This window comes from Dermacentor silvarum, chromosome 2, assembly GCF_013339745.2.
Source record: "Dermacentor silvarum isolate Dsil-2018 chromosome 2, BIME_Dsil_1.4, whole genome shotgun sequence".
Lineage (NCBI taxonomy): Eukaryota > Metazoa > Arthropoda > Arachnida > Ixodida > Ixodidae > Dermacentor > Dermacentor silvarum.
The window spans coordinates 58,841,137-58,861,106 of record NC_051155.1 but is presented as its reverse complement, the minus strand read 5'-3'; the positions used below and the strand labels follow the sequence as shown (position 1 = coordinate 58,861,106).

The 19,970-nt window shown below is 50.4% G+C and overlaps 1 protein-coding gene across 1 annotated transcript in view; it reads left to right on the top strand.

The window, feature by feature from the left end:
- The first annotated feature begins 302 nt into the window (after nucleotides 1–302).
- The window catches only part of LOC119441506 (uncharacterized), a 31,747-nt gene continuing 12,079 nt past the window's right edge, over nucleotides 303–19,970 (top strand). Inside the window, exons 1-4 of the mRNA XM_037706126.2 lie at nucleotides 303–1,767; nucleotides 2,150–2,333; nucleotides 5,369–5,404; nucleotides 5,488–5,523. Of these exons, the coding sequence (XP_037562054.1) occupies nucleotides 1,620–1,767; nucleotides 2,150–2,333; nucleotides 5,369–5,404; nucleotides 5,488–5,523 (404 nt within the window). The 5' untranslated portion in view covers nucleotides 303–1,619. The remainder of the gene's footprint in view (nucleotides 1,768–2,149; nucleotides 2,334–5,368; nucleotides 5,405–5,487; nucleotides 5,524–19,970) is intronic.

The window sequence follows — 19,970 nt, the reverse complement described above, 5'->3', positions numbered from 1 at the left end:
AAGGGTGACAGAAGAGGCGGGAACTGACAAATTTATAAAACCAAAGTATGAAGTTTGCAACTGTGTAATAAAAAATGAAATAGAAATAGCATTGAATCACAATCAGCAAACTAACCCTATGGAAACACCTCAATGTGACTAACTTTGACGTTTGACGCCGCTTCAAATTGCACCCATAACTTTGGAACAGCACTTTTGCAAAACTTACGTTATACAATGTAATCATTTCACGTAAGCTGCTGACTAAAATATCGCTTTCGACATTTCACAGAAAGAAAAAAATACAAAAATGTGATGTTTGTTCTTCTGGCCCATTTACGGTGCTGTAAAATTTGTGCCGCTATTTGTTATATGTGCCACTTATTGGCAACGTTTGTGAAAAAAAAATTCAAGTGATAAATCAAAATGTTGCTTCCAGCAGTAAGTGGAATTTAGCCTTTTCTCTTTATTGCAACAAATTCAATTTAAGTCAGTTCCGCTATAGTTTAACGACCGTATTTCTACGTTTCGCACAATTTTGAATAGAGAAATTGGAGTTCGCGCTGAGACGAAGTTTCATCGCTAAGACAACATTCCTGAAGAGATATAGTTCCTTCAACATGTATGCACTGCATACGCGCTGAGTCGCCGTAGGCACAAATCTTTGCAGAACTTTGATGGCTTTTGGAGGTAGTCATCAGCGCGTAGATGAAGCTGGCGCTGACCTTATACGACACTGTCGGTACATACACATCTACGACCGCTCGCACGGAGCAATACTTCGCCATCGCGCAAAACGCCTTGCTGTTACCGCGAGCAGATGATACGTATTCGGAAAAAGGCAGCAATACGCCCGCTCTCGCTTTTATAACGCTGCGCTGTTTCAGCTACGCCTAGGATAACCGCGCTTGCGACTTCTCGGACAAGCGCGCCAGCAACGCCCCTTCGCTCTTGCGAGCTCTGCCGCGCAGCCGTCTCAACGCTGGCAACGACAGAACAAATGCGCCGAGCGGACGGAATGCCGCCGCAACGGCCGCAGCCGCCGCGGCACGGCAGCGCGGTAGCCTCGGTGACGCTGACGTCACCGCATCTGCCGCTGAACGGAAGACGGAGCCTCCCCGTCCGCGCCGCAGCAACCGCGAAGCGGGAGGGAGACGTAGGAAAAACGCGGTCTGTTTGCCGCCATTTTGCAGCGCGCGCCTGACTGCTGTTCACCGTTGTTTGACGCGAGTCGCAGAGGCCAACGGCTTCAGCTATAAGCATTACAGTGTGTAACCGCGGCCACGCCATCGCGGCGTTGTTTACCGTCAGCGTTGTAGACTGTGGCTCGCAGCTGCTAACCCGTACTAAGAAATCGCGCTTGCCAGACCCGGCTCGTACGCCACCGTCCTGCCGTGCGCTCTCACGTGCCGCTCCCTCGTTCATTCCCGGGCACAGCTCGTCGACGGGGTGTTGTTTACCGTCGCGGGAGACGGGTTTGAACTTCAAAGCGCGCAATCAACAGCACTCGGCTTTTCGTCATCACGCCGCTGCTTCATGTTGCTTCAGTACTTCGTGATACATCCTCTCCGTGGATGGTTTTCTTGTGGGCTTGTTCGATTTTGTGATTTGTGGTCGTACCCGGCACCTACTTGGTCTACATGTTGATGGAGGAGTTCTCCTGGGACCGCTTCCTGGAGCTAGTGCAGCAGCGCCCGTATCTGTATGACACCAATCAACCAGAGTACAAGGATTCGACCCTCAAGGACCGTCAGTGGGTTAAAATAGGACAGCAGTTCGGACTAACAGGTAAGCTTTAGTGTATGCAAATACGACGTCGATCCTGTGCGTTCTGTACATGGAGAAAAATATATATATGAAGTTTTAAATACATCAGCGCAAACTTGTTGTTCTCAGATTTGGACGACATAGACACGCACTTGGAAATTGAAATTGTGGTTTCGCTGTTTTTGCTCGGTGTAGCGGGTAAGAAAAGGAACCACACATTTGCGACACCGTAAAAGTGCCGTGATTGAGTTGCGTAGATGTCGCGAAAATGCGAGCCTTATGCATAAATTACATGTTCCATGTCACGTTATGTGCCTGTCGTGGCGTAAACCTCCAACAGTTGCAATGTTTTTTCGGGCCCTAGTGTTCCATGCGCAACCTTGAAACTAATTTCCTCATGCAGGATGGCAGGCGAAGAACAAGTGGAGGAACGCACGCGACCGCTACATCAAGATACGCGTCCAGATGAAGCGCAGCGGTCGCAGGGTGTACGACAAAATGGGCATTCCCATTCCGAACACTAAGTGGCAGTACTACAAGACGCTGGACCGGATGCTCAGGGACGCCAAGCAGCACGGCCCGCTATGGTAAAGTCCGAGGGTCGTTTAGATTCTTGCTTCATTTTCCCAAGGCAAAGGCTCTGGAGGTCTAGATTCACGCTTTTTTTTAATGCGAAAGCATTATATGCCCCATTACGCGAAAATCCGTCGTTGTCGGCGGCGTGACCAAATGATGGTACCAAAAATGGCCGACGGCGTAAAGAGTAAAAACACGTCAGAAAATGCACGAATTTACGTCATATTTCCCAGGCAGGTTCCCGTAAACAAAGTAAATTAATGGCTTTCAAAATCACATTTGATGCATTTCGGGCATCCAGGGTGCGAGTTGAGCGTGCTGCCCGACGCCACAGCGGCTGCACGGTTTTGGTTGACTAAAGTTGTGCCTAGTACGTGCGTCATTGCAAACGTCAGGTCTCGGCTGACTAGAGGTGTGGCCTAGTGCGTGCGTCATTGGGCACGTTTTTTTTTCTGTTTACATACACTAGGTATCTAACTGATACGTGAACGATGCGGCCTGATCCTCTTTTCCACGCAGTAATTAGTGCGTAATAAGAGACAATAATGTCGGTCCTTAGTACATGCGAACACTGACGAGCGAGCCTCACTGTGTGGAAACATCAACTTGTTGCACGTTGATGTACAGTTGAGGGCTTCAGGCGCAACTTTCCTACTGTCCACTGGTTGTCCACGAGGCAACAAAGGGTTGCGATATTTCTAGTACTTTGAGAGTGGTGCTTGAATGCTGGGTCTCGGGGTGAATACCGCATTCCTCGGACTTATGGAAATAACTTCATCACCCGTCATATTTACGTATAGAATGCTATGGGCCATCGTAGAGCTACCATGTGGTGGTTACATCTTTGAGATCAACCAATATGAATTAACAGTCAACCGCCTTTAAGAAATAAATTGCAACACCCTCCCCTGTCGTGCCTTTAAGAAACCCGAAAATAATTCATGTGGTCTGCTGTAACGATGATAGCGGTTTGCATATACAATGAGTCTCTTGACATGTTCTACCGATGTTTTGATGTTCCCTAGGCCACTTGTCGTGTTACAGTATAATGAAAAAAAAAAATGAAAAAAAAAAAGAAGGCGTGGGGAAGAAAGCCCGACTGAACAGTGATCGAACACCCCACTTGCTGTTGTAGCAGCCGTGTCGTGCTGATATCGTATAATTGCTAACAGATAGTTTATTTGCTGACGTTACTTTTTAACGTGAGGCGCATAGAACCTTATAATACCTTTAGGAATAATCAGGAGCATTCATGACGCTCCCGAAACTGATTAGGCAACGGTCTGATGCGCAGGTACTCGTGGCATATGAGCTTGCGCATTTGCGTGATTGCGCACCTGATTGGCTCATGATAGTTGTGCGTATTCTGTTGCGGTGCCATATTATAGTGAGTTATTGTGAGTGAGAGAGAGAGACAAAGAGCAGGCATGTAGCGGCCATGGCGTCCTATAATACTGAGGACAAAACCTTGGCCTTCATTTCCGGTCGCATCGGCGGCATTTCGACTTGCGCCGCATGCACAAAACAAATAAAAAATGATACACCGAGCCACACCGAGTCAATGACTGCGTTAAGACGCTGCACTGCAATGTACCCCTTCAGATAATGTAGCGCCACCCTAGTCATACAAGCACACTTATGGTTACTTAAGCTGTGCTCGAGAGAGAGAGAGAGAGAGAGAGAACGCACGGAGAAGAGATGCAGGGAGGTCAACCAGACGAGCGTCCGGTTTGCTACCCTACACTGGGTGTATAAGGGAAAGGGGGAATGGAAAGAGGAAGAGAGTGAGCACTGAGTGCACGTCGGATGATGCACAGGAGCACTATAAGCGGCATCTCAGGCCGGTGCACTTGAGTAAGTACTGCACTAGCGCACCGTATTTTGTGTCACTGACACATGTGGCCACGGTCCGAGTATCTTGGACTCAGGCAACGGTCTCGAGTCCAGTTGGTCTAAGGTTGTCCGGAGAGAGAGGCGTTGGACGTTGGTGCGAAGGCAGATACAGAATAGGTGTTCGATGGTTTCCTCTCATTTACAAGAGTCGCGCGTTGGGCTATCGAGATTGTTCTTCACTTGAGCGTCACTGTGCACTGCTCAGTAACTGTTGTGAATTTGCTCCCTTGCAAGCGGGCGAATTCATATCAGTGGCGGTACAGATTGTCGGTGACGTCGTAAAATTTGTAGGTCTCCGTTCTTTCAGATGCATATGTGATAAAAAAGAAAAGCGCGGGATCGAGTCCAGGCCGCGGCGACCGCATTTCTATGGGGGTGAAATGCAAAAACGCCCGTGTACTGTGCATTGGGTGCACTTTAAAGAACACCAGGTGGTCAAAATTAATCCGGAGTACTTCACTACAGTTGAAGTGTTTGGCACGTAACACCCCACAATTTAATTTAATTAAAAAAAAACAAAGCTTCAGAGGTGTCCACTTCAGGAACGGCACACACAGGAGCAATTGCGACGGCTCCGAATGTTTCAGCAGGGGATTCTGTTTGAACTGAGGTGTGTGTATGCTTGAGGTACTCGGGAGGTAAGATACGAGCATCGAGGCAGCTTACATCGCAGTTTGATAAATATTTAAATCTATGGAATTGGCTAATACTCCTCTGCAATCTCTGAGTGATAGTGGTCAAAAGTAATTTTAAACCTCTCCCTCCACACAGACACCCATCCACTCCATTGCATATTTGAAAGTCTTACGTAACTTCCGCACTAAGGACCGATAAAAAAAGTGAGTTCCAGGGTATGGGACCCAGTTACCTTCTATCATCTGAATTGAATCTATTACCAGAGAGATGGATTACAAGGAGAGATGGATTACAAGGAGACACCATCTAATTTAATGCATCAATATACATCGAGACTCTGGAAGTTCGACGTAACGTTATCCACCTTACATTTCGTTTTTATGTTTATTAGCTAATATTAAAGGAAGAACTCCCGAACGTTTTCTTGATTTTTAACCCACGAGCGCACATGCAGGCTAAACATGCCAGCGCGGTATTCCCAGGAAGTAACGTCGTGTTGCTTGTGTTTTCCATGCAGCCAAATGGACCCGATGATCAAGCCTAAGACAGAACCGTAAGTCAACGCTCAAATGATTTGAAGCGAAATTGTGTCACTCTGTCAGTTTGTTTATTTCTATTTTTTCCCCCATCTTGCAGAACTGAATACGTCTTCGAGTGCACGGACGCGCAAGAGTGAGTATTCACCTAATCAAAGTGGTATCTGTTATCGCAGTGGCTGCTGGTAGTACGAGTCGGCACTTTAGATCCGCATATAGCATTAATTTCAACCACGCTTATTAATTAATGTTGGCGCGATCGCTGACTTCTCGCGATATTTACCCATGAAATGTTAACCCGCATCCTCCATAGCAAAAAAAAAAAAAAAAAAAGGAACGCGAAGACAAGCCGCGGTACGTATCACGGATAAAGCACGCATAATCCCTTAACGCGAGTTGCGCATGGCAAAGAGTTTGTTGATCCGTTCGGAAATCGCTGTTAAATGACCAGAATATTTAATGATCGGAATATTGAATGACTAGTGAAGCTATTTAATGGCGTGGCCCAACGCCAATAAAAATATACTTTGCGGGAAACATATGGGCTGCGGAAATGTACTTTGAGCGTAGGGACAGGAGCCGGGGATCATTTCGTCTACGCAAGCATTTTCTATTACTGTGAAACCAATCCTTAATTTACCGTTTCAGAAGGGGTCCGCCCTGAGGGCTGGGGTTGGGGGGAGGGACAGTGTTCCTTTGCAGTGGAAACTCTGAGGTTGCGGTGAGGTGTCGTGTTCCAACACGTCAGCCTCGTTTGAATTTTATCGCAAAAGCAACGCTAAGTTCTACGCGCAAGATTGTTTGAAGAATGAATGAATGAATGAATGAATGAATGAATGAATGAATGAATGAATGAATGAATGAATGAATGAGTTCTGGGCTTCTAAGTGCCAAAACCACGATTTGATTATGAGGCATGTCGTAGCGGGGGACTCCGGATTAATTTTGACCACCAGGGGATCCGTAACGTGCCCCCAACGGACATGACACGGGCGTTTTTGCAATTCGCCTCCATCGAAAGGCGGTCGTCGCGGCCGGGATTTGACCCTCGGGCTTAGCAGCCCAACGCCATAGCCGCTAAGCCACCGCGCGGCGGGTCTGTTTGAAGAAGTTCTGTTTAAAAAATGCGCTTGGAGTGTCCATATAATTGCTATCGCAATAATACGACTGCATGTAATATTTTAAACACGAAGGCGCCACTCTTATAACAACGCAGCTATAGAATTGCTTTTCGAGCGGCCTAAAACACGTAGCGGGCTGTCGCAGAACGCATTTCACTCGGATTTGTTTTTCCAGACCAGATACACACAAAGAAAACTTCGAAGAGAAAACAATCTCCACGGCAATTGCCCTTTTGTTCATATGGAACCACGAAATGGGCTCTGCCGATTACAGTCGCATCATTTATTAGTGCTGTTTATTCACTGAAAAGTTAGGACATGAAAGCTCAACAAAGTTAATGAAAGCAAATCTTGCTCAGCCAGAAGAAAAAAGAGGGAAGATGAAAATGAAGAGCGCTTAGTCGGTGGACATTGTTTATTCGTTGTTGCAGAAGATCGCCGGTCGACATAAACAAGAGCTGTGGGACACTCTCTCCAAGGCTTTAACTGGTTCACCACGCAACGTAATTTTGCATCGCTTGTGTGTTCGTTTGCCACATTTTCCCTTGAAATTTAATTACTTTAATGTCTCGGTGTTCAGCATTAATATTGGGACGCCGAGCTAGGGCAGCCAGTTGCGCGTTCGCAGGGTCCCTCATGTTGTTGCGCGGTGATTCAACCGCGGCGGCTGGAAGCATTCGTTAAGTGAGGTAAAGCGTTAAAAATGGATAAATCACATAAAAAATTAAATAACCCCTTCACGTACCAGTCAACATAGCGGGAGAGTCTGTTGAGGTCCCCTACTGCGAACACTGGAAGCACAAAAACAGTGCGAGAATTAAGCATTGCCGAAGAACGCGAGCGGGAGGAAACGCGCGCCGATGCTCAAGCGCACTTGAAAGGCGGTAAGATGGCGACGGAGCTGTAGCTTCCCATCGTGCGGACATTTGGGTACCTGCTGCGGCGAATGAAAGAAAGCACATGGTACCCGGTCTTGACATTCAACAATGTTGACCACCTATGTCCTTCGTCTTCACAACGCATGCACGGGCGGTCATTCTTGCATAATTTCAATTCGCACACTCGAAGCGAGAACTAAACACGAACGGAGAAACCACGGTGCTCATTAGTTGCGTGCGTTGAGCCTTATGATCAGTTTCGGAGAACGACCCTGCCCGAGCTTCGATTACCGAGCTTCGGTTCCGTGACGCGCATGCGAAGCATTTTCTTGTGGACGAAACAAGCTTCGGGCTTATGGTATTGCAATGCAAAGTAATTTCATATTCTCGATACGGAAATTCGAGATTGACCGAGCAATTTTTCAGGGCAATTTGCTCAGGTCAGAAGCGTCCATAGGCGATAAAAGAGGCGCGACTTACTTTCCCGTTTCAAAGAAGTACGCCTTTAGGATGCTGTTGCGAGAGATATCCATGGTTGTTTCGTTGATTGATGACAGCACAGTGTAGTTCGCTGTTCATTAATCGTTGGACGGTGAAGGCGATTCTTGCACTTGAAAGCCCTGAATAGCCTAAGGGCGATGATTGCTGAATCTCAAAACACAGCCACTTCGCCACTTCGCTGTAGGAAAGATGGTGAATGCATCCGGCATTGCTCAACCATTATGCAATTTCAATATACCCTCCTATTCATGCTAGGAGAATTGATGAACTAACGTCACATTGGGACAAACTCCGCGTCTCACCTTTCTTCGCTTTATTGCGATAGCAATTATATGGACACTCCAAAGCGGTTTTCTGCCGTCGTCGTCACCGTCGCCGTGAGGTTCCGTATGACGTCAACGGCGGTGAAATCGTCGCCGCGCTCCGGACGCTGTATGTGCGAGTGAAAGTGCGCGAGGGACGCACGCTTTCACGGGGAGCGAACGCACGTCGGAGAGCAAACGCGCGTTCGGCGCCGTGCTCCCTGAAGGGCTGCAGAATTAAGCGTCTCTTTCCTCCTTGACAATCACCATATATAGAGAGAGCAAACGCGACTTCTTTCGTCGCACGAAACGCCGTGGGGGGACGGGAAGGAGGGGGGGACTCGACGTTTAGCTGCGACACCAAATGCGTATTTATATAAAAACGTTGAGAGGCGAGAAGGTGGGTAAGATATCCGACGCTGCTCGACGAGTGTCCCATTCTGATCTCATCGAAAACCTCCGAGCCGCCCCCAGAGGCACCGGCAACAGTCACCAACGCCGCGCGCGTTCGGTGCGAACGCGGGCAAAACGCCGACGGCGTCGACAACAGTTCTGCGCGTTGCTGGTGCTGCTGCATGTCCAAGTTTATACAGCTGATAAAACTACTATCCTTACTCCGTATAGCTCTCTACTAATTTGTTATCGCAATTGGTGGCGCGTCCCGGACCCTCGCGGATGACGGACACGCGACGCCAAGACTTTGATAATATGGATTTTCAAGACTCCGCTGCTCAAAATCTCCCGGCACCAAGAGGACCCAGCGATGAGAACGCCGGTACAGGGAGCCAAAGTCAAACGGATGGGGGCTGGCAGACGGTCCTCACGCTTCGGCAGAAAAAAGCCATTGCGAAAGAGAAGAAGACCAAACCACCGGAATATTCGGGGACCTTGAAGCACCAAGAAGCTTCCGCTGGTCAAGCAACCGGAAAATCTAAACGCAAACCAGCCTACAGGCGGTTACCCCCACTCCCGAAAGACGACTTCAAGATAGTGGTGCGACCGCATCAGGGGCTACCGGTCAAGAACCTGACTAGTCCACTACTGGCGGACGCCGTGATTGTTGCATGCGGCGGGCAAATATCAGGTGAGCAATTTTTGCTCAGAATCAAGCCAGGCTCCAACATCTTTATCGTGTCCACGCCGCACCAGACAGTGGCGGACTACGTTAGACGCATTACAACGCTAAGCATCAACGGCCGGCCTCACTCGGTCAACGCCTATGTAGCGACAAGTGAAGGGACAACCAAGGGTGTCATTCATGGCTTGGACCCGCACACGACGCCTGAAGCACTAAAAGCAAACCTGCGCATTCGCACGCAAGCGGTCGAAATTCTCCAAGCACGCATGTTCCGTAACACTAAAACGGCCGTTATCACCTTGGATGGATAACGCCGCGGTACGTTTACTACAACGGCGGAGAACTTGCTTGCTACCCCTACAAGGTCACCACTCAGGTGTGTAAAGTGTGTCACCAAATGGGTCACCGATCGGACGTATGTCCCCAGCCAGACACTCCAGTGTGTCATACATGTGGACAACAGGACCCTGTAGACGGACACGAGTGCGCTCCCAAATGTGCAGCCTGTGGCGAGGGTCACATGACAGGAGACCGAAGTTGCAAAAAACGTCTCAAGCCCCAAAGCAACAGACCTCCGAGGGCTGGCGTTCCCCGGACTACCCGGAAGGACCCCTCAACGAAGCCACCTACAACGCCAACGTTGGTTAAGTTCCGACGATGAGAATCCGCATCGGATCCCTTCCCAGAGCTACCAGGGACTCGCCGTCGATCTAGATCGCGGACACCAAAGAACTGTAATGAAAAAAATAGCCCAACTCATTCACAATCACCCAAGACGCCTAAATCTAGGGCTCCCGGCATTGCGACCAAGCAAGCGCCACAAGATAACACGGTAAGCTGGGCACGAGTCGTTTCTCCTACTGCTCCTGTAACAGAAAATCCCGCATATCAAAAAATCATTAACGAAAACAAGCTTCTCCGCGAGAGCCTGGCAGAAATCAAACGAGAGTTGGCCTCCCTGTTTGTTCGCAGCTGCACTGAACCGAACAAAACAGCACATACTAAAGAAGCAGGCTCGCCTGTGAAGGTTATAACGACGCCTAATACCATGGAGGGCACACTCCAACAAGTAGTGCAACAACTACAAACTATGCAGAATTTTCAGCAGCAGATGTACGCAGAATTACAAAGCCTAAAAACTTACGTCGATGAATCTGTAGCCAGTGTAAGGACTGCGGTTCGTAAGCGAGCCAGCACCAGCCCGGGTGCTCAGTCTAGCCGCCGTCCGAAACCCATACCGTCCTCGGACAGCGAGAGCACTATTCATGGCGAGTAAAACGCGAGCACACCACGAATATCTCGAAGTCTGGCAATGGAACTGCCGCACCTTCCACAAAAGGGCGGCTGCTCTACAGCAATACATTAACACTGCGCCAGTCAAACCTGATGTCATTTGTTTACAAGAGATCGGTAGCAAGCCGGTCAAATTAACTGGCTACTACACGATATCCCACCCAGATTACCCTAAGGTTGCGACGATGGTGCTCAAGGACATAGTAACCAGTATAGATTATGTGGCGACTAGCAGCATCAACCACCAAATCGTAACAATACTACCGCAGAAGCACAGCAAAGCAAGAACCATAATCACGAATGTGTATAGCCCACCTAAAGAAAAAAGGGCTGATTTTGAGGCACTCATTCGGTATGTCAAGGCTCACTCCAGCACCCAGGATCGACTACTGCTTCTTGGGGACTTCAATGCCCCTCACACCAGCTGGGGTTACCGAACAGACACCCCCAAAGGCCGGGAGCTCGAGCAAGCGGTCGAAGCATACGACTTCCAACTCATCATTCTCCCTCAAAACCCAACGAGATTAGGTAACAGCGTCAGCGCAGACACCTTTCCAGATCTTACATTTACAAACAATGTCGACGAGGTATTCTGGACCAACCTAGAAGAAAATCTAGGCAGTGACCATTTCATTCTCAGCGTGTCGGTAGGCTCTCCCAAAATTCGACGAGCCTGTGGGCATGTGATGATCACGGATTGGGTAAATTATCGCAAAGTCCCCATGCCGCAGATATTACCCGAGAACGCTGAAGACCGGGCAACGCACATACGAGACGCTCATAAAGCAACATCTAAGCGGATAGCGCTCACAGCGGAAACGCCGGTAGTTGACAGCCATCTGCTGCATATGTGGGAAGGCAGAAGGGGGCTAACCAAGCGAGGGAAAAAACAGCGACTTAATCGCAAACTGCGCCATAGAATCGCCGAAATCTCCGAGCGGGCAAACGCTTACGCACAGCAGTTAGAGGCAGCGAGTTGGGCGAGTTTTTGCGACTCACTTCGCGAAACGCTACACACCTCCAAGACATGGGCAATACTTCGCAGCATAATGGAACCAGGAAAAACCAAAACGGCCACGAACCGCACCCTTCAAAAACTTGCCGGAGAATTTCCGGGAACAGAACAGGCCCTCCTCACTAAGCTCAAAGATAAGTACGTAGGAGAGGTAACCACTCCCCCATGCATCCTACCATACAAAGTCCAAGAAAACGCAGTGCTCGACGCACCGATAACTAAAGCAGAACTCTTTGCGGCAACGCAAGCTGCGAGGAGAAATACTGCTCCAGGACCGGATCCACTCACAAATGCTATGATCCGGAACCTGAGTGACGAACACCTAGAACAGCTTACTCGATATTTTAATGAACAGGTATGGGAGAGGGGCGTGGTTCCACAACAGTGGAAGGAGGCGAAAATTGTGCTTATTCCGAAAGCAGGAAAACCTCATGATCTACAAAATCTCAGGCCGATATCACTAACCTCCTTGTAAGGTCGTTGTGAATATGCGCCGTAGTTAACTCATGTATGCAGTCTTTGTGTTTAGTTTGAATGCGTGGTCGCTCGCCTTCTCTGGGGTCTCTGTGTGTTTGTGTATTTGTTTCCTTGCGATGTTGTGCGGCTAGCTCGCGACCGGAGTCGCTTCCCGAGGGCGCCTGCAAAGCGGCGGTGGCCGGACGGGGTTCGGGGAAAAAGGGAGCGGCAGGGGTTCTCGCGCACTGGGTCTTACGAGTGCCATAAATCGCACGGCGCGCCGCTAGAGGCATCTGGAGAAGGGAGTTTTTCGGGAGTATTTGGGTCGGGGGCGAGACGGCGTGCACAGCTCGGCAGGTTCGAGTGGCGCCGACCGCCGGTGTGAGTTATGGAGCCCGGACACGTGGTCCTGGGGCTGGGGGTGAGAATGTGCGCGGCTGAGCAGGCAGTGTGGTCTGAGACTTGAGAGACAACGGACCGATCTCCCAAGTGCCCGATCGGGGCGACGGACTGCCCCGAGGCCTTTTGCTCAGCCGCATTCATGTGTGTACTCGCTTTCCTTGTTTATTATATACTCGCAGTGTAACCTCTGTCTTCTGCAATTAAATTCACTTATAATTATAGACATCCACGATTTCGAGTCCTTGAACACCGAAGCTCGAGAACAGTGCAGCGGCTTAAGGAAAGCCGACGAAGAGAAAGCAAAACAGCAAGAAAGAAGAACCCGGCGGTGGAAGACCGAAGCAAAAACCTTACTGGCGCAGTCGACAGGATATCTGTTCTCGGTAAGCCTTCGGCGGACGGCAGCGGCAGAGACAGGAGGTATCCGATCAGAACGCACGAAGGTAACAGCACTGCAACGACGTCACCATTGTGCCTGGTCAGGCGAAGAATCGGAAAGCGAGGGTGCTGCTCACGTGAAGGCGAGTAGCGAAGATCAGCATCAACGGGCCAACGGACCGAGCCCAGACTGTGCGTCGACGGACTGACGCATGGGGAGCGCTCACTAATGGACTTGTGAGTGCGCATCGGACAGTGCAATCCACTGATGGACTAGTGGCCGCACTTCATCAGCCTCTGATGGACTAGAGGAAACCCGTCGAAAGCTGCGTGGTGGTGACGACCGGCGAAAAGCGACTCCTTTCATCGGCTTCCAAGGACTGGAACCAAGGTGGGTGGCTTCCCTGCATGGTTCTCAGAGACCACTAGCTGTGATCATCTTGGGACTAGTGGGTGTTGATCATGAGTAGTGACGGGGAAGCTACGGGGCCGAGTGATGAGGTGGGGTCGGGCACAGGAGCAGACAGACAATTGACAACTCGAATTTCAACATGAAACTCAGATAGCCTCAATGGAATTAGAACGTTTGAAGATTCAATTGCAAATTGAGCAGCAGAGAACACGGCAGCTTGAAATGCAGGAAAGTATAGACGATAGAACCCCAAGCAGACGTCCGGAATCTCGCGAGGAGACCCTAGGTCGTTTTTCCAAAATGCTCAGAAGCCTTCTAACTCCGATCCCATCGGATCCAGAGGTTCCGGTGTGGTTGGAGGGCATTGAGGGCGTCTTTCGGTCGTACGGAGTGCCCGAGAGTATCAAAAGCCATCTCGTACTGCCGCTGATCGCAGGGAGGATTCGGCACATTTTTTCGAAGCTGTCGACTGACGAACTGAACAGCTACAGAAAAGTAAAGGAGACCATTTTGTCCGAGCTGAGGCTGTCGCCGGGCGATTATCTCAGACAGTTTCGGTTTGCAACACCGATGCAAGACGAAACCTGGCAGCATTTTGCATCTAGGCTCGAGAGCTATTATGCCTTCTATACGGCAGCGCGAAACGTAAAGACTTTTGAAGAGCTGTTTGCGCTTCAAGTCGCCGACCAAATTAAACAAACCTTGAGTCAGGAAGCGTGGAAATACGTTAAGCGAGAAGAGGGTAACGGATGGGCAACGCCGCATAAAGTTGCAAAGTTCGTTGAGGCGTACGAAGATATCGAGGGTAAGGGGTCTGCGCGGAGGCCGGTGACAACGTCGAAAACAGCGGGAGAATACGGCCGCGCAGCGAGCACAACAAAGGACGCGAGCGTTGTTGCACCGTGTGTGCCGTCGGTGAACAAGGGAGCCGCTCTGCAGAAAACGCAGTCCGCGTGCTTTGTGTGCAGTGGACCGCACTACGCCCGAAACTGCCCCAAGAAAGTGGCGACGCAGGCAAAAACCGTGCACCGGGTTGTCAAAGACCGGAATTCGGAAGCGGTGCCCGGTGGTCAACAGGCGGTGTCTCTCGAAAGCAGCGAGCTTGGGCCCGCCTGCGGTGGCACAGCAACCAAAAATAAGAGAGAACGAGATATACCTGCTTTGGAGTATGTTAACTTAAGGTGCGGCGATGTTCCGGTTAGGGCACTGGTTGATACAGGTGCAGAGATTACGGTGCTCCGAGAAAGCGCCGTGCCCGAAAGCGCAAAACATGAGATGGGAAATGTGACGCTGGTAGCGGCTTTCGGCGCAAAAGTCGTGGCGAAGTTGGCGCGCGTGAGGCTAAGCCTGGATGTCGGCGGGAGTGTTCACATAGCAAGGGAAGTGCCTGTAATGTGCGCGTTTACTGAGGAATTAGCGACGGACGACGCTGACTGTCTGCTCTCGGCAGAGGCATGGCACATGATTAAAGAAGCATGTACCGGCATGGAAAGCGGGCGAGTGTTCGAGGCTGGTTTGGACCTCACCTCCGATATTTGGGGAGAGGAGCAGAGCTTAGGCGACCCTGCTACGAGCGCAAACGTAGACCAAGCTGCCAAAGTTGGCTTAGTGGCGCAGGGAGAGGCGAGCTTTGACTATGTTAGAACAGAGCAAAATCAGGCCTTTCGGGAGGCGCAGAGAGCAGATCCGAGTCTATTCGATGCATGGAAACAGGGTAAGACAGGCAGCCATGGAATGTTTGTTCGCGACGGGATACTTTTTCACAAGGACAAAATTGCCGCCAGGGTCTATGAGCAGCTGGTTCTGCCTAGTGAGAGAAGGAAGGAGGTCCTGCTCCTTGCCCATGAGTCACCATGGGGTGGGCACCTTGGTATAAGGAAAACAGCCAATAGGATAAAGATGTATTTCTATTGGCCTGGCGTTGACAGGGACATTAAACAACGTTGTCAGACATGCCACGGTTGTCAGGTCCGGTCTGACCGTAAGATCATAGACCGTGTCCCGATCACGCCGCTTACCCGGCCAAGCTACCCGTTCCAGGTAGTTAACATTGATGTAATTGGGCCATTGAACCCACCCTCGGCACGGGGACACAGATATGCTCTGTGTGTAACGGATTTGCATACCCGATGGCCAGAAGTGGTGTGTTTGACATCGCTCACGGCGCGAAAGACATGTGATGCGCTACTAGAGATTTTCTCGCGGACCGGTGTCCCAGAGGTGATCTGTAGCGATCAGGGAACTAATTTTGCGGCACAGATGACTCAGATTTTCTGCGAGAGAATCGGGAGCTCACCGCGATTTTCCACCCCAGAGCATCCGGAAAGTAATGGCTCCGTAGAGAGATGGAACCGCATATTTAAAAATATGTTGTTTCATGTGATCGAGAGAGATAGGAGGAATTGGGACAAATTTGTGCCTTTCTTGCTTTGGGCGTATAGAGAGGTGCCCCATGACACAACAGGCGTTTCCCCGTTTCAGATGCTGTTTGGTAGAAGCCCGACAGGGCCGCTGTCGATACTGAAGAAAAGCTGGACAGGGGAGGTCGACATACCAGATAACCTGAGAGAATCAGCAGGTCAATACCTTGAGAAGTTGCGTGAGCAGCTGCAGCTAGCTGCCGAAATGGCAGGACTGACGGCTAGCAGGCAGCAAGACGCGTACGCCTCCCAGTACAATCTCCGCGCCCGAGTAAAAACGTTCGACATCGGTGACGATGTCCTATTGTTCCGCACGGAGGAGCACGGGAAACTGCAGTCGAGGTGGCACGGACCATATAAGGTAGTTTCAAAACCACGCCAAAATTCCTACGAGCTAATCGTGGAAGGCGGGAAACGAAAAACCGTGCATGCTAACCACCTTCGCTCCTATCATGCTAGAATAGGGCACACGAGCGTAATCTTCCACGACGATGAAGACTTCGGGGAAGTCGAGTGTAGCCCATCCTTGAAGGAACAGGGGGACAGTGAGTTGCCAGCGACTGCGACAGAACACTTGTCGCCAAGCCACGAATCACAGATACGCGCGTTGTTCCGATCCTACAAGGACGTGTTTTCGGGGCAACCAGGAAAGGCGCGGATAGGTGAGCATCGAATTGCACTGTACGAGGGGTACACGCCGAAAAAGGGTCACCCGTATCGCGTACCTGACCTCCTTAGGAAGGAGATAGCCAAGGAAATCGACGAGTTGCTCGCTCTGGGACTAATTTACCCGACCACAAGTGCGTTTGGTCATCCTGTGGTGTGTGTTACCAAGAAAGACGGCTCCCTTAGGCTTTGTGTCGACTACAGAGCATTAAATGCAGGTACCGTGGATGACGCGTTTCCTATGGCTCGCCAGGAGGAGCTTATATATCGAGTAGGGAGAGCAAATTTCATCACTCTCATTGATCTTAGGCGGGGTTATTGGCAGATTCCCATGGATGAGGAAAGTCAAGACAAGACAGCGTTTGTGACACATTTGGGCCAATTCGCGTGGCGTGTCATGCCATTCGGGTTGAAGAACGCTCCCGCCACTTTCCAACGGGCAATGAACGAGCTCCTCGCAATACATCAGGAATATTCCTGCGCTTATCTAGATGACATAGCCGTGTTTTCCAGAACGTGGGCCGACCATTTGGAACACCTCGAGCATGTTCTAATCGCTATGCGCGACGCAAGCTTGACGGCGAATCTGCAGAAATGCCAGGTCGCGGCGCATCAAATAAAATACCTGGGGCATGTCGTGGGCTCAGGGCAACATGGTCCAGACCCGGAAAAGGTTAGGGCCATTCGGGAGCTACAGAGACCACGCACAAAGCGCGAACTCAGGAGCGTTTTGGGTCTCTGCGGATATTACAGGAATTATGTAAGAGATTACGCAGAGATAGCTGAGCCACTAACTGAACTGACAGGGAGGAAGGTGCCGAATCAAATCCCCTGGGGCGTAGAGGCGGACCGGGCATTTAGCGATCTGAAGGAAGCCCTGTGTAGGGCGGCGATGTTGTCGACTCCAGATTCCTCTAGGCCGTACTGGCTGTTCACAGATGCGTCGGCAAACGCCGCAGCCGCTTGCTTGGCTCAGATGACCGAGTCGGGGGAAGAGCGGCCCATATCATTTGCGAGCCATCGCTTCAACGGCACTCAGATGAGATGGGCAACCATAGAAAGGGAGGCGTTTGCGGTAATCTGGGCCCTCCGTAAGTTTGACACGTGGGTTTACGGTGCCCGAATAAATATCGTGTCTGATCACAATCCTCTGACCTACTTAACTACGACGCACCCCGCGGGTGCGAAGCTTGTCCGCTGGGCGCTGGCACTACAACGGTACAACGTCACCGTCAGCCACAGAAAAGGGACGGAGCACGCGAATGCCGATGCATTATCGCGGCTCACGAGAGCCGATTGGGTGCCGCAGGAAAGCCGTGCAGGGGACCAAATGCAGGAGTAGCCCTTCTCGTGGTCTCTGGGAATTCTGCCCGGGAGCCACCCGGAGAGACTGCATGTGCTTTCATATGAAATGTGCTTTACAGTGTTTTATATCATGTCAATACGGTGTGTTTCTATTGTTAATGTAGCGGTGCACATGTACGCCATATTCAATGCCGTGTTTTGTTTTTATTCTGAAACTTGTCATGCTCGAAAGTGTGTTTTCACGTAACCAATTCATTACTTATTTATCATTTAATTATTCCATTTTGTGGTTTGTTTCCACGTGTGTGCATGCAGGATTCACGACGACACCTCGAGTTCATCGTGCATAACAACCAGTTAGGTTGTAATAACGATCTTGGGTGCGGGGTGTAAGGTCGTTGTGAATATGCGCCGTAGTTAACTCATGTATGCAGTCTTTGTGTTTAGTTTGAATGCGTGGTCGCTCGCCTTCTCTGGGGTCTCTGTGTGTTTGTGTATTTGTTTCCTTGCGATGTTGTGCGGCTAGCTCGCGACCGGAGTCGCTTCCCGAGGGCGCCTGCAAAGCGGCGGTGGCCGGACGGGGTTCGGGGAAAAAGGGAGCGGCAGGGGTTCTCGCGCACTGGGTCTTACGAGTGCCATAAATCGCACGGCGCGCCGCTAGAGGCATCTGGAGAAGGGAGTTTTTCGGGAGTATTTGGGTCGGGGGCGAGACGGCGTGCACAGCTCGGCAGGTTCGAGTGGCGCCGACCGCCGGTGTGAGTTATGGAGCCCGGACACGTGGTCCTGGGGCTGGGGGTGAGAATGTGCGCGGCTGAGCAGGCAGTGTGGTCTGAGACTTGAGAGACAACGGACCGATCTCCCAAGTGCCCGATCGGGGCGACGGACTGCCCCGAGGCCTTTTGCTCAGCCGCATTCATGTGTGTACTCGCTTTCCTTGTTTATTATATACTCGCAGTGTAACCTCTGTCTTCTGCAATTAAATTCACTTATAATTATAGACATCCACGATTTCGAGTCCTTGAACACCGAAGCTCGAGAACAGTGCAGCGGCTTAAGGAAAGCCGACGAAGAGAAAGCAAAACAGCAAGAAAGAAGAACCCGGCGGTGGAAGACCGAAGCAAAAACCTTACTCTCCTGTCTTGGAAAATTATTTGAGAAGGTGATTCACACGCGTCTCACGTCTTACATTGAAGACCGCAGCCTCTTTCCCACAAGCATATTCGGCTTTCGCCAGCATTTGTCAACTCAGGATGTTTTCCTGCTACTTCGGGAAGAAGTCCTTTGCAACACCACGGTTGGTACAGAACATCTCGTCCTCGCTCTTGATTTGAAAAGTGCATTCGACACTATGTCACATGAACTAATCTTATCTGAGCTGAATGACATCGGTTGTGGAGAAAGAGTCTATGACTACGTCCGCTCTTTCCTGACCTCTCGCATCGCGACAATAGGTATCGGCGCTACACGCTCAGACTCTTTTCCCATGCCCAATAGAGGTACACCACAAGGGGCGATACTCTCGCCCCTTCTTTTCAACATCGGCATGAGGCGCTTAGCCAAAAAACTCGACGTCATACCCGGGCTCGGGTACGCGTTATATGCGGACGACATTACACTATGGGCCACCAGCGGCTCTTTAGGACAAAAAGAACAAATCCTGCAAGAAGCAGCGACCGCTGTTGAAACCTTCGTTCGCAGCAGCGGAATGAGCTGCGCTCCCGATAAATCAGAATATATCAGGATCCGAGGTCGAGGCCGTCAAACTCAAGAGCCGGTAAACCTCTTTATAGGAGACAGCCAGGTAAGGGAGGTCCAGAAAATGCGAGTCCTCGGACTGTGGCTGCAAAGCAACAAACGAGTGGACCACACCATTAAAACTCTTAGAACTACGGTGAAACAGATCTCCCGCATGATTCGTAGAGTAACTTATCACCGAAAAGGTTTCAAGGAAACTGAGACGATCCGGCTCGTTCAGGCTTTTGTGCTAAGTCGTATCACATATAGTCTCCCTTTCCAGTACCCCACGAAAACTGAATTAAATGCCCTAGATGCGTTGATCAGAACGTCGTACAAAGCGGCTCTCGGCCTACCACAAGGAACCTCCACTGAACGCCTGGTGGCCCTAGGAATACATAACAACTACGAGGAGATATGCGCAGCGGTGCTTATGTCTCAACGGGAGAGGCTTAGCTTAACCTCCACTGGCAGAGCATTACTCTGCCACGTTGGTTACCCCGCTTGTCCACAGTACGCGGGAGAAGAACTGGAATCTCTACCTAAAATTCTTCGTGAAAAGATCACAGTAGCTCCAATCCCCAAAAACATGAGTCCGAAATACCACCGGTATCGTAGAAGT